This window comes from Silurus aristotelis (genome assembly GCF_946808225.1).
Source record: "Silurus aristotelis genome assembly, chromosome: 4".
NCBI classification, from domain to species: domain Eukaryota; kingdom Metazoa; phylum Chordata; class Actinopteri; order Siluriformes; family Siluridae; genus Silurus; species Silurus aristotelis.
In genome coordinates, this window is record NC_139577.1 from 29957820 (window position 1) to 29971633 (window position 13814).

The following is a 13814-nucleotide window of genomic DNA, read 5'->3' on the forward strand; positions in this document are numbered from 1 at the left end:
ATAGATTCAACAAGGTATTGGAAACAGTCCTCAGAGATTTTGGTCCATGTTGACATGATAGCATCACACAGTTGCTGCAGATTTGTCGGCTGCACATCCATGATGCGATGCTCTATCGGATATATCTATTGGAGGTCGACCGATTAATCGGCATCGATAGTTGATTGCTGGAACTTTCAGCAAACGTCGATGCTGTTAGATGTGCCATACGCTCTGTTTTTACGTTAGACCGCGTGCTGCACGGAGAGTGCTGTACTATTTTGAATTTATTATTTATAGTATGATATTTATTAATGAAAATATTCACATTTATTTTAGCACATTTTTAGAATTTGGTACTTTTTAATTTTCCATTTTTTCAAAAACGTTCACGTACAGTGTTGTTTGTTTTTGATTGTGTGACTGTGTCCTCTTTCTTGCTAAGCAGAATAACGGGGGAAGCATGGCGGTGTCAGACGAGCGGGTCGATTACGTGGTGGTGGATCAGGAGCGCACTCAGGCCCTTAAAAGCACAAGAGAGGCCTGGAGCGATGGTCGTCAGTCCACTGAGAACGACACCCCTTCCAAAGGGCCCAAGTGAAACCTGGACCCCATTCCTTCCCTCTGATCCCTTCTCTGGGCTGGAGATGAGGTGTGGTGCAGGAGTAGATGACCCACCTCTGTCTGCCTCCATGATTCATCTAGATTATACTGTGAGAGAGAAGCCGGCTCAGTTCCCACATCAGCTGGTTTACACAGCCACCTGGCTGAGGGAAAAGCAGCTGTGTGGAGAAGAGCTGGGCTTCCAGAGCGCCGTCTATAAGCTGAGAGATGATGATTTCTACTCTACTGTGTTTTGGGGCTGAAGGAACTGCTCAACATCACTGATTTGGAGCCCTATGAATTCTATGCTAAGAGCAGCAAATAGCCTTTCATTTGTATCAAGTGGACAGTTGCTGCGGGACTTTTTTGTGTATATTCTCAGCCTGGGCTCACAACTACCATGGATGAGTTAATGAAAAGTTATTTTTTTGTTTTGTTTTTTTTGCAGGAAGCATTCACATTTACCAGTTCCATGATAATCTGAAGCTTTGGTACCTCCTGGTTTCTTTTCTTTTTTTTGGGGTGGGTGCGTGTTGTGTGTTACCCACTAGAGCATGATATTAAGTGGCATGGAAGGAAAAAAAAACAACCTAGTAAGAAGAAGAGCATCACAGTTGCAAGTAGGACTGCTAAACTGACTGTGTAAAGTGTTATGTATAATAAATAAAGTGTTCTCTGTATTGAATGTGTGGGATGTAAAGGCTCTGGTGTGGCCTCTGCAGGATAGAAGTCTGCACCCTCTGAAAGCAGGAACTGTGATCGCTGTTTTTATTTCAGTGAAAGGTAACAAAACTAAAGAGCAGCAGTCAGGTACTCACCAACATGATTAACCGAGCAGTTCCTTTTTATATTTTTATTTCTTTACTTACACACGATGAGTTCGGTCTCGCAATCCACTCATTATTGTACTGCAAGTTCAGCAGCCTGTGATCATTTTTTTTTTTTTTTTTTTGCTGTATATGATGCCTTCTATGGGAAAAGAAAAGCCAGTCAGGACGTTTCAGATGATGTATATTGATCCTGCATTCCTTTTCGTGACTGGTCCTTTGATATATTTTATTGCCACTTTGATAATTTATTTCAGACGGATTTCCACATTTCCTGAGACTAAATGCCTTATCACAAGTGTTACTGTGTGAATGTTGTACATACAACCGGATGTGTAATTTCAGCATCAAAAAGTTAGAGACTATATAAACTTTTATCATGTGTGTAATAAAAACTTTTACTAACAAACCCATTTCTTAGGCCAAGGAGACATGGACACCATCAGTGGCTTTTGCTGTATATACCTGCACAGAGTTTCATTTTTAATTCAAATCGCCCATCTTCACTGTCTGCTTTCTGGTTGGCCTTATTTTTAAGGTGCGTTACGTCGCCAGATAAACCTCAGATTTTCTTTATGCTTTATATCTTTTTTTGTTTTTGTTTGTTTGTTTGTTTGTTTTTTTAATCTGAAAGAAATGTACATTTTAAAATAAACTTCATTTTAAGAAAAGACATTTATTACAGCATAACTGACTCCAACTTTAGTCGCACAACATTTATTAAACGCGGTGTAGTATTTTGTTTTTATAAATCGTTAACCATATTAACATTGATTATAATAACAATTTCAAATACAGCTTATTCGGATTAAATATTTCATTTAAGTGGGGAAAAAAAAAAAAAAAAAAAAAAGTTGCTCTTGTACAAATACAAACTCGTTCAGTTGATTTGCTCACGTTTCTAGAGAGATTTTCATCCAGGGTTTATAGAGTTATTCAAGCGCCTAGTGGCCGAACATGTGTACTGCAATACGTGTTAATTCTTTTTCTTCTTCTTTTTCTTCTTCTCCTTTCATCTTCTTCTTCTCCTTCTTTTTCTTCTTCTCCTTCTTCTCCTTTCATCTTCTTCTCCTTTTTTCTTCTTCTTCTCCTTTTGTATTCTTCTTTTTTCTCCTTCTTCTTTTTTACTTTTTCTTCTTCTCCTTCTTCTCTGTCTTCGTCTCTACAATGCCACTACAAGCTTTTCAATTTGAATGATTGTAGATGGATGAAGAAACACCACTGCAGCTTTAAATGATGGATCAATGTGCAATATAATAAAGTCTCGGTTCATTACAGATTGTCAAAATAGAGTTGAGAGTTGAATTGGAGCACATGGAATATAACTATTCTTATTTTGGTTTTTGATTTATTGGTTTACATATGGATAAAGATTTAACTGGACTGTAAGAGGTTATAGCAATGTAAAGAATGACCTTTGCTTATACATTGAAATAATCACGGTTTTTTTTTTTATGGCGGTTTTTAAAGGAAGATTAGACAAATTAAATGCCATCAAATCAAATTAAATTTTTATTCATCACATACACATACATACAGGGTACGACATGCAGTGAAATGCTTTATACGACGGTCCGGCATGAGGGGAATAGGATGGGGGAAAAGAAAAGAAGCAGAAAAATAAAATATAACAATATGAGAAATAAAAGATATATAAAGATATGTGTATGTGAAACAAAGAGAAAAAGGTATATACAAAAAATAATTCTTATAGCAGTAGACAGTGAACAGTAAACTGGGCAGTAAACTGGGCACAAAAATAAAAACAATCTTCACCAAGCTTAAAGATAAAGCATAAGGATCAGGACAAGTTGAGAAGCTGATGGTTGTAAAGCTCCTAATAATTGTACAACTTTCTTGAATTTTGTTCAACTTTATTTAACTTTTTTATATTATTAATCTTAGAAATCTCACGCAATGACATGAAGTGATAGGATGTGTCAGGACATTACATTTCTTATGTCATGTTTTGGACACTAGAGGTCTCCATTGCCCCTTTTTGTTTTCCCACTCTCTCTCTTAAATACACTATATATACAAAAGTTTATGAACACAAGACCACATGATTTATATGTGCTTTATGAACATCCAGTTCTACATTTTGTCCACATTTACTGTCCTACTAACCTCCACTCTGCTGGGAAGATGTTCCACTAGATTTTGGAGTGTGCTTGCGGAGATTTGTGGTTTTTCATCTACAAGGATAATAGTAAAGTCAGGTACTGATGTAAGGTGAGTTAAAGAGGCCTGGGGGTGCAGCATTCTAATTCATCCCAAATGTGTTCAGGGTCTAGTTCAGAACTTTATAGACGGCCACTCAAGATCTTCTACTACAATCAACGTAAAGCATATGTTCATGAAGTGCATCCAAAGGCATCCTATACAATGTGCCTCTGACTTTGTGGTAACAGTTTGGGGAAGAACTACATATGGCTGGAAAAGTCCGAACTTTTGTCCATATATTTTAGCTTACTACAACATGTTATGTTATGTTTTGGACACTAGAGGTCACCATTGCCCCTTTATGTGATTTCTTCATTTCCCCAGTGTGTTTAAGTGGTGCAAACGCCAGGCTTTGTGCGTTTTGAGAGGCTCCTTAAAGCTTCATATTTTATTAGTTTTCAGATGAGAATGCTCCATGTATTGGATTTCCATCATTGAATGTTTTCACTGAACTTTGTGGCCAACCTTTTTTGTGTTTGTTTGTTTATCTGGATTTTCATTCACGTTTTTGGACCTTTCAGTCTGGCTCACTGAGAGAGTGTTTTCCAACCACAGTTTGAACCCTCACAAAGGCCAGTGGTGGTAATTTTTCTTTCAGAGTAAAATTTTTACATTAATGGCATACATCGTTATCTAGAGCAAATTACAGTGAGCAGATGAGGTTTAAGGGTCTTACTCTAGGTTCATGATCTTCTAATCCAAAGTCCAATGCCTTTACCACTGAGCTACCACATTCCTCATCTTGTGTTTAGTCTGGTGAAGTATTAACCTTTTAAAGTGTTGCCATGACTATCATAAATTTGTGCACCTCTCATAACTATCTATTAACCTGCTGTACAATAAGGTTAATGCAATTTTATTCCTGAAAAATGATTTGAATGTCCTGATTTGAATTTATGACCACCTTATTCAAAGTCCAATGCCTTAACCAAAGTCCAATGCCTTAACCCTGGCTACGACCTCCTATAATACTAGCTTAAATGTTATATATAACTGTTAAATTAAATGTTAAATCGGCTAAAAGGGTTTGTTTGAGGCCAAACATGGATCTTGATAATAACTGAGATTCCTTATGAATTCAATAATTGCTGCAGCATTTCCAAAATGAAGGCACATCAGTGTTCATAGCTTTTTTTGTACAAGTTTGTTTTATGCCAATCGAAAGGTGAAAAATGCACACAAAAAAAGAAGGTTTAATTCAGTACATATAATACATACAGTACTATATACCTATAAATACCTATAAATACCTATAAATCAATATCTTTGTCTACCAGTTTAATGCTTTACTTATCAACTCTAAATCCCTTAGGAGTTTAGTACCAGCACCTGATCCAGCTTAAAAAAAAAATATATAAACATGTAAATTTTTTTTATGAATGCTTAATTACAAAAACCTTATAATCCTGTATTACATATGAGCATAATAAACTGTAACAGCAAAAGACTCAAAGATTTTACCCTGATTGATATTCCCCAGTGCTTGCAGAATAAGAGCAGAAAAAAATAAAATACGATTTTGATTTTGATTCTTAAAGTTAAATGTCACTGATAGCAAATTTTGACCATACTGTATATATTAAACTGATTTAAATTCAGATTAATGTTGTTTTTTTTCTATGAGCTGCATGAAAAGCTATTTTATATTTAACCAAAGATAATACAAGACCAAGAGAAACAGGCAACATTTTACACCATTGGTGCTGCCTCGCTTAGTGGTACCGTTTCTGATTTCTTTTGCCAGTACGGCAGCGCTTGAAGTCGTAAAGCAGGTAGCAACATTTCCCTCTGCATCCACAACAACCAGTTCCAGGTCTGAGGAACAGCAGGAGGAGCTGTAGATGACCATAGTGACGTTCACACCTCTGTCGTTGAGCACAGTGGTGGTGCTGAGGTTGCCGTTTCCATAGAGAACTCTCACATTCTCAACACCTGATCCACTTCCATCAGTCAAGTTGGCAGTGAGGTACCATGTGGAGAGGCTACAGTTGCCTGAACAGTTAGCATTCAAGCTAACCGCCTCACATACTGGAGGAGTAAAATCTGTTACCTTAGAGAGGAAGAAAAATAGTTTATTTACAAGACAATTTGCCACACATTATCTTCAGAACACACACGCTCTTAAAGGCAGTCTCTGAAAAGTCTATATTATCTGTGAAATGTTGAAGTTACATGTATTTCAGCCACAAGTATTTTGCATTTTAAAGTCTTGGTACCACAAAAGAAACCATTAGGATGAAGATTCATGTGGTGTAGCATAAAAGCATCAACAAGGTTAGAAACACTGGTTTTGCAATGTTTTTTTTTATTCATAGTTTCTTGTGTGCCAGATACATTTTCTGATGCTGATCCCAGAAACAGCTTAAAAAATTTCCCACCAGGCAAGGTTTATAGGAAACATATGGATATGGAAACCCATTTCTATGGAAGGCTGTTTCCACCACAAAAAAATGGCTTCCATAATTTACACCACAGACTCGCTTAGCAAAAATAATGCAACAAAATTGTTCCTATTATGTATCTTGGAGTGTGTTCAGGCATGCCCAAGTGCACCTTCAAGACTATGACTTGTGTCCATGGCAGTACATCCCAATACCTGGCAGCAGCATTGAGTAGCAGCTGTAGTAATTCTAACCTTCATTGAGTTCAAAGGCTGTAAATGTAATTGTTTATCAATTCTGAAATGTCGGAGACACCTTCAGCAAGTTTTTATAAAAGGCAGGTACTTCACCTGAATGTTTGGGTAATTGAACTGTCTGGATGTAAAACTGTTATTTATGCTGAGGAAGGATTTTTTGTTTTGTCAAAGTAAATCTTAATAAAGTTAAATTATCTAGTTTGTTGCATATCAACAAAAGGATCATGCATGTGTCTCTCACAACTAAAATAAAACACTGATGTTTCCAAATTCTTTTCCACAGGCACTGTATATTCTAATAATAATCTGACAACACATGAATTTTTATTGGCCATTTATAACGTCTTGTTACAATAACATCTTTTCCCAAATTCACATTCAAATAGGAAATTAATTTTAGAGTAGCAGTGGCATGGAGATTTATTTCTTTATTGATTTTTGTCTGCTATGAAATCTAAAAATTTAAGTAATTTTAAGAAATTAAGAAATCCTGGAATGCTAAATGTAATATAAATAATTACCGGAGCTATAACAGCAATGTGCAGCACAGCATAGTTGGAGTCGCTTCCACCAGGTGCTTCAGCCTGTATCGTCAGAGTGACATCAGTTCCAGAGGAAGCAGTATTAGGTACAGTCAGAGTTACTGTGCCATTCGTGCTGTCCCCACTATTGACAGTTATAGATGGATTGTAGCGAGTGATGAAGTTTTGATCATTGTTGACGCTGATAGTAAAATGTCCTCCAGGGCCACTGGTTGCCACTGTGAACGGCAGAATCAGTTGCTTTCCTGGTTCCGCTGTTTCAACAGGTTGAGTCTTACGTTGGAAAGAAAGTAAATACAGACAATAAATATAAGTACACAAAGAATGTTGAGCAAATCAGATTTTGCTTTGCACATTAACAGGTTATTAAGGGCCTCAATCAAGGGCCCAAGATACAAACTGCAAATAAATAAATATAAATAAAAATATAAATATAATTCAGGAAAGTTTTGGAATGTGTTGCAATTTTGTATATTGACTCTCCAGTATATTGCGATTATGCCTTTGTGTGTAAAATTATAAAATCATTACTGTTATTATTATAATTATTACTATTATAATAATTGTTATTATAGTTATTATTATAATTTTTATTATTATTATTATTATTATTATTATAATAATATTGTGACATTAAAATGTTAACCATTGTTATTATTATTATAATTGTTATTATTATTATTATTATAATTATTTTATAATAATTTTATTACTATTATTATTATTATTATTATTATTATTATTATTATTATTATTATTATTATTATTATTATTATTATTGTGACATATTGAAATGTTAACTATTGTTATTATTATTATAATTATTTTATAATAATTATTTTATTAATATTATTGTGACCTATTGAAATGTTAACCATTGTTATTATTATTATTATTATTATTATTATTATTATTGTGACCTATTGAAATGTTAACCATTGTTATTATTATTATTATAATTATTATTATTATTATTATTATTATTATTAATATTATTATTATTATTGTGACCTATTGAAATGTTAACCATTGTTATTATTATTATTATAATTATAATTATAATTATTATTATAATAATTATTTTATAATAATAATTTTATTATTATTATTATTATTATTATTATTATTATTATTATTATTATTATTATTATTATTATTATTGTGACATATTGAAATGTTAACCATTGTTATTATTATTAGAAATGTTATTATTATTATAATAATAATTTTATAATAATTTTATTACTGGGAGGGGAGTGGTGGCTCCAGCGGTTAAGGCGCTGGGTTGCCGATCGGAAGGTCTGGGGTTCGAGCCCCGGTATCGCCAGGCTGCCACTCTTGGGCCCTTGAGCAAGGCCCTTAACCCTCTATGCTCCGGGGGTCCCTTACGAGGGAAATATCAAGGTCCGTGAAGTCGGAGTGACGTGGGGCCGCCTTCCCGTGGGCTCACCACCTGCAGGAGGGACCGTAAGGGACGGTGCTGTGAGGATTGGGCAGCAGTCGAAGGCGGGGGCCTGCTTAGACTGCTGCCCCCACGACCCGAATTACGGATAAGCGGGAGAAAATGAATGAATGAATGAAGGATGATGAATTTTATTACTATTATTATTATTAATATTATTACTGTGACATATTGAAATGTTAACTATTGTTATTATTATTATAAATGTTATTATTATTATTTTATAATAATAATTTTTTTATTATTTTTATTATTATTATTTTTGTGACATATTGAAATGTTAACCATTATTATTATTATTATTATTATTATTATTATTATTATTATTATTATTATTATTATTATTATTATTATTTATAGTAGTAGTAATGGTAATAGTGGTGGTAGCAGTAATACATTTGGGAATTTTCTTACCGTAATGGTCACAGTTGATGTTTGGAACTGAGTTGGTGTCTGTCTTTGAAAGGTGTTGCCTAAAGATCTTGTAGAACCGAGCTGTCCAACTACACGCACCGTAAACTCTCCCGCTGGGATGCTGTTAAAGGTCACCAAGTACTGTCCACTGGATACCTCTTCTAGTGTCCCATTTACTGAGTTTGAATTTGAAGCTTGGATTAGAGACACCTCTGTTGGCCTCACGCTGTCCACACCAACCATGGTCACCAACAAGGTGATATTATTGTCTGAATGAAAGTGGAAACTAAAATATATTCATTTTTCAAAAACAAGTTTATTTATGACATATTAATTATAATAACTTTATTTATGACTTAGTTTTTTACTTACTTGCTGCAGGCCTGCTGTTTAATACAGTATAGCTTGGATGAGGGCCTTGGGACAATTCAATGAATTCAAAAAGGAAGTCAACGTCGCTTTGACCTGGATAAAAAAAATAAAATAATAAAAAAAAAAAAATAGAAATGACTTACAACATAAATGTATTTATTCACAACAAGGCAGGAATTAGCTACAAAATGATCTCATCTTACCAACAACTTTGATGGTGTAGGACTGTGTTGAATTAATACTGAAGAGCCACTCTCCAGTCTGCTCTGTGATACTTGGTTGCACTTTATGGAAATTACCAACTTTCTGAATGATTCCCAAACTGCCAATGAGTTCAGTGCTGCTCTGTGAGACTCCTGGTTTAGAGAATAGTATCATTACAAAACTTGGAATAGTACTGTAATATATTCAATGTTAATTATTTGATCATTGTTGTGGTCTCAGAAAAAGATTATGACTTAATATAACAATTTATGCACCTGAAGGGCTGGTGATGGTGTAATACGGTGAGCTGCCAGTGATGTAAATTGTCAGGTTTTTTACAGAAGAATCCACAAAGACTGGGAAGTTTTCAGGCTTGCCTGGGTTTCTAATCGCTTGAAAAATAATGACCTGAAAAAACAGAAAACTCATTACACATATGAAACATATGCTAAGACAGTTCTGGCATGTGTGCTAAAATATATGATACTGATACATAGTTCTATACATTACATAGTTCAAAAATGCAATTCAATTAAATCAAAAACAAAGCATCAGCATTGAAATTACAAGTAACATGGATTCATTTATTACATAACAAAATACCAAAATAGGATGTATAATCTCTTATGCTGATTCTCTGGTGCTGCAGATTTTTGTTCTTACCAAACTAGAGCACTATATATATATATATATATATATATATAGGAGAAAAGAAAGTTTATATATATATATATATATATATATATATATATATATATATATATATATATATATATATATATATATATATATATATATATATATATATAGGTTCCCTGGTAGTCTAGTGGTTAGGATGCGGCGCTCTCACCGCTGCGGCCCGGGTTCCATCCCCGGTCAGGGAACCAACCCCAGCCACTCTTAGTGCCCGTCCCAAGCCCGGATAAATGGGGAGGGTTGCGTTAGGAAGGGCATCCAGCGTAAAAACATGTGCCAAATCAAACATGCGGATGATCCGCTGTGGTGATCCCTAATGGGAGAAGCTAAAAGAAAGTTTATATATATAAAACAAAATTTATTATGGCACATGTAAGTGTGTAGGCTTTATTAGGCAGCAAGTGAACATTTTGTCCTCAAAGTTGACTTGTCAGAAGCAGGGAAAAATGGGCAAGCGTTAGGATTTAAGCGAGTTTGAGAAGAGTCAAATTGTGATGGCTAGACGACTGCGTCAGAGCATCTCCAAAACTGCAGCTCTTGCTGGTCTGCAGTGGTCAGTATCTAGCAAAAGTGGTCCAAGGAAGAAACAGTGTTAAACCGGCGACAGGGTCATGGACGGCTGAGGCTCATTGTAACTAAAACAGAAACCTACAGCTATACATGCTCTTTGCAGATAAGATTGTTTACCCCTGCAGTTGATTGCATTGTTCACTAATGTGGGCAAAATGAGGAGGACGAACAGTAACTGGAATGATTTCTGTGTGCTTTGGGATTAACAAAAGAAAAGCCAAATACTATAACTTTAAAAACAAACAAAAAACTTTTTAATGATGTTCCTTTAGTCATCTTCACAAACATCCACTGAATTATTCAGAGATACAGCAAATCTACAGCCTAGTGAAGCAGCAATATACCCTAAAAGGGCTGCGAATTCAAGAGATGTTTGATCGAGACATGTTTATATTTTTTCTTTGTTTACCAGTGTAGATCTGGAGGTAGCTGCAATAATATCTGTGGCTTGCGACAGTGTTTTTTTGGTGACCTCAATAGCCTGTCCTCCAGAGGCCTCCGCCAGGTCTTTATAGACCTCATTAAGCACTTGCTGTTGGCCATCTATGGGCACTGCACTCCTGCGATGCCGAGAACTAAAGCCGTTAGTTAGCATGAAGGTCACCTTCAGATTGGAAAGAAAGAAGATTATATAAGTACTTTGTACACTTAATCGAGTCCTTATTTATGTGTTTAAATGATTAGTATTGATCAATAATCAATAAATAATCAAGTTTTGATCATCTATATTTGATTTAATTTTAGATAAAAGAATCAGTACTTATCTTGTGTCTATATGCATTCTATGTGTAACATTTGCATGCACTCACTTTGGACTTTGTTCTCTCAATTAGTGCTCGCACAGTGCTCGTCAACTCTTTATCTTTTGCATCAGCATCGGTGAAAACAAAAATCTCCATCTCCGGTGGAGATCCCGTGAGGGCAAGCTGGAACAAAATTGATGCATGTACTTGGTTCAGATGGTCTAAAACATTATTAGGCAACACTTTACTATAGCAGGGCATAAATAAGCATGTACTTCTATGTAAACTAAATGTTATTTTATTATGAACTAATGATGAGTTGAGGCATATACTTATAATGAACTAACCTTAACTACACCTACTAGAACTATTCACTCTATGAAAAAGAATATGAATTAAAAGTGCATAGAAACATTATACATTATCCTGAATTATCCTCCTCATGGAAAGTCATGTCTGCTTAATAAATACATGTTAGTGTGGTACTTCACCCATAAGGACAATGGAGCAGTGCCTTGAGGCCCAGGTCATTGTAACCCCACACGGTGGGTAAATTTAATGAGAAAGTATGAATAATCAGGTAAAAACAGGTGTTTATTATTGTGCCATCATGTAACTCATGGTGTGGTTAGGGTAAGTTCTTGATTAATATATGACTTAATTTATCATAGTTCATAATAAAGTAACAGTTGGTTAATATATTAGTACATGCTTATGTACTGTACTTGTTACCAAATATTAACAGGAATTTTAATTGATTGTCTGAATGGTTTAAATCTATAGATTGAGCTAATTTAACACTTTGTAGCTACCATGATTTTGTTTTTATATAAAACTATCTGAATTGAATCAAATAAATGTGACAGTGTGTTTATGATGTAGAGGACAATTTCTCAATTTCTCTGCAAATACTTCAAGAAAGAAAGATTGCTTGTGGAGTTGAAAGTGAATGTACATGTACAAGGAAACAACAACCAGACATGTCCCCCTTTTGAATGTTCAGGTTTTTCATTTTATATCTGTGATGTAATTGTACTGAAAATTTTGGTGAAAATCATCAAACCTACTTCATGAACTTAACATGACTTTAAACACAGCTGAAGGTACATCTTAAATTTTTTAACTGCTAGACTGTACAGAAAAGATAAAACTTAAAAAACAAAAATCAACTTTGTGATTAAAACTAAAACTGTATATATTTTCAAAAACAAAAGCAGACTTATTCATTCTGAAAAATATACAGTATAACAGTAAACAAAAACTCGACAAAAAGAACACCCAACAACAGAATAGTGTATTACTGTATCATACGCGTACCTGGAGTCCTGACAGACTCATTTCAGGAGCATCTCCTCCACCATTAGCTGTAAGTGCATTCAGTTTCTTTTTAAATACGATAGGATCAGTAGTTCTTGTAAGTGGTCCAAAATCTGAAAAAAGAAAACAGTAAATTCATTAATTAACTTCACAAAAGTGAAATGGAGCTTTCACAACATTAACTACTATATAACTACAGGATTATAAATTAGTACAAAATTAATTTATAAAAGATTTATTCACTGGAGGCTGCATTATGAGATCAAGCACAATTGTCTATTTTCCGTTAAATTGCATCAAAGGAATCAAACTTACCAGGGTCATTAAATGGCACGAGAATATATTCTGATGGTTGAGCTTCTGTGACAGTTTTACTGTCAATGATAGATGAAGTCACTCGTCTGACCTCCGCAATGTCATCAGACATGCTGCCAGTGGTGTCAATAACAAAGCACAGCACTGAAGACTGAGTGAGTCCCATCAATCTGATGGATGAAGAAAAAAGGTCTTATGCACATAACAGTACTACTGAGCAGATAAACCAAAATTGGCTGCTAAAGAGGAGGCAGAGGACATAACTGCAATTATGACTTCTCAAAGAGGCAAATGGACATACCACAGCTACTTAAACACACAAGAACACAGTATATACAACAAATGTGTGTGTGTTTGTTTAAATCCGGTTTTACACAATCTTGGATACCTAAGAAATTCAGAATCTCCAACTGATGCTCGAATGTCCTGCAGCAGTTCTTTGGTCGCAGCAGTGGCTACTGATGCCGCCTCAGAATGTAGATATCCGTGACTGGAGGAGGAAGAATCCTTATTTATTCCTCCTTGCCACCAACTTGATGGATCAGCAAATCCTCCATGACTGCACTTTCCTTAAGATGAAATAAAAATGTACATTTTTCATTGTGTTTGAAAAATCAGTATAAATAATTACATCATCTGGTATATTTAACTATTTACAGCCTTACCTTTTGGTTTGGAGAAACCAAAATATCCCGATGTTAATTTATTCTGTGTAATGACCACCTCCAGGATGTTTCCTATGCAGTCGCTACTACTGCACGGACTGCAGGTTTCAGAATCTGTCAAAACAAATACGAAATCGATTTTGCATGAGATCAGACATTCAATAAAATTTGGCCTGTTTTATATATTCTGTGTTGCACCACTTTTTGGATCAGTATGCCTTTATTTGTCACATATACAGTACAT

General features: G+C 34.8%; 2 protein-coding genes across 33 annotated transcripts in view; one reads left to right on the forward strand and one right to left on the reverse strand.

Annotated features, from left to right (window-relative positions):
- gab1 (GRB2-associated binding protein 1) overlaps positions 1–2080 on the forward strand; it is a 68126-nt gene extending 66046 nt beyond the window's left edge. For all 32 annotated transcript variants that reach the window (XR_014533090.1, XM_083538707.1, XM_083538712.1 and 29 more), the window contains one exon: positions 428–2080. Coding sequence is in view for 31 of the 32 variants with exons in the window: in XM_083538707.1 (XP_083394833.1) it covers positions 428–580 (153 nt within the window). In the remaining variant the exon portion in view is untranslated. The remainder of the gene's footprint in view (positions 1–427) is intronic.
- A 1731-nt stretch (positions 2081–3811) lies between these two features.
- Positions 3812–13814, reverse strand: part of LOC310724777 (uncharacterized protein) — a 31222-nt gene continuing 21219 nt past the window's right edge. The window contains exons 23-35 of the mRNA XM_083539048.1: positions 13571–13684; positions 13294–13474; positions 12906–13075; positions 12591–12703; positions 11340–11456; positions 10940–11134; positions 9540–9672; positions 9264–9416; positions 9061–9153; positions 8689–8957; positions 6792–7085; positions 5285–5682; positions 3812–3857 (exon numbers count right to left, since the gene is read on the reverse strand). Coding sequence (XP_083395174.1) covers positions 3833–3857; positions 5285–5682; positions 6792–7085; positions 8689–8957; positions 9061–9153; positions 9264–9416; positions 9540–9672; positions 10940–11134; positions 11340–11456; positions 12591–12703; positions 12906–13075; positions 13294–13474; positions 13571–13684 — 2255 coding nt within the window. The 3' untranslated portion in view covers positions 3812–3832. The remainder of the gene's footprint in view (positions 3858–5284; positions 5683–6791; positions 7086–8688; positions 8958–9060; positions 9154–9263; positions 9417–9539; positions 9673–10939; positions 11135–11339; positions 11457–12590; positions 12704–12905; positions 13076–13293; positions 13475–13570; positions 13685–13814) is intronic.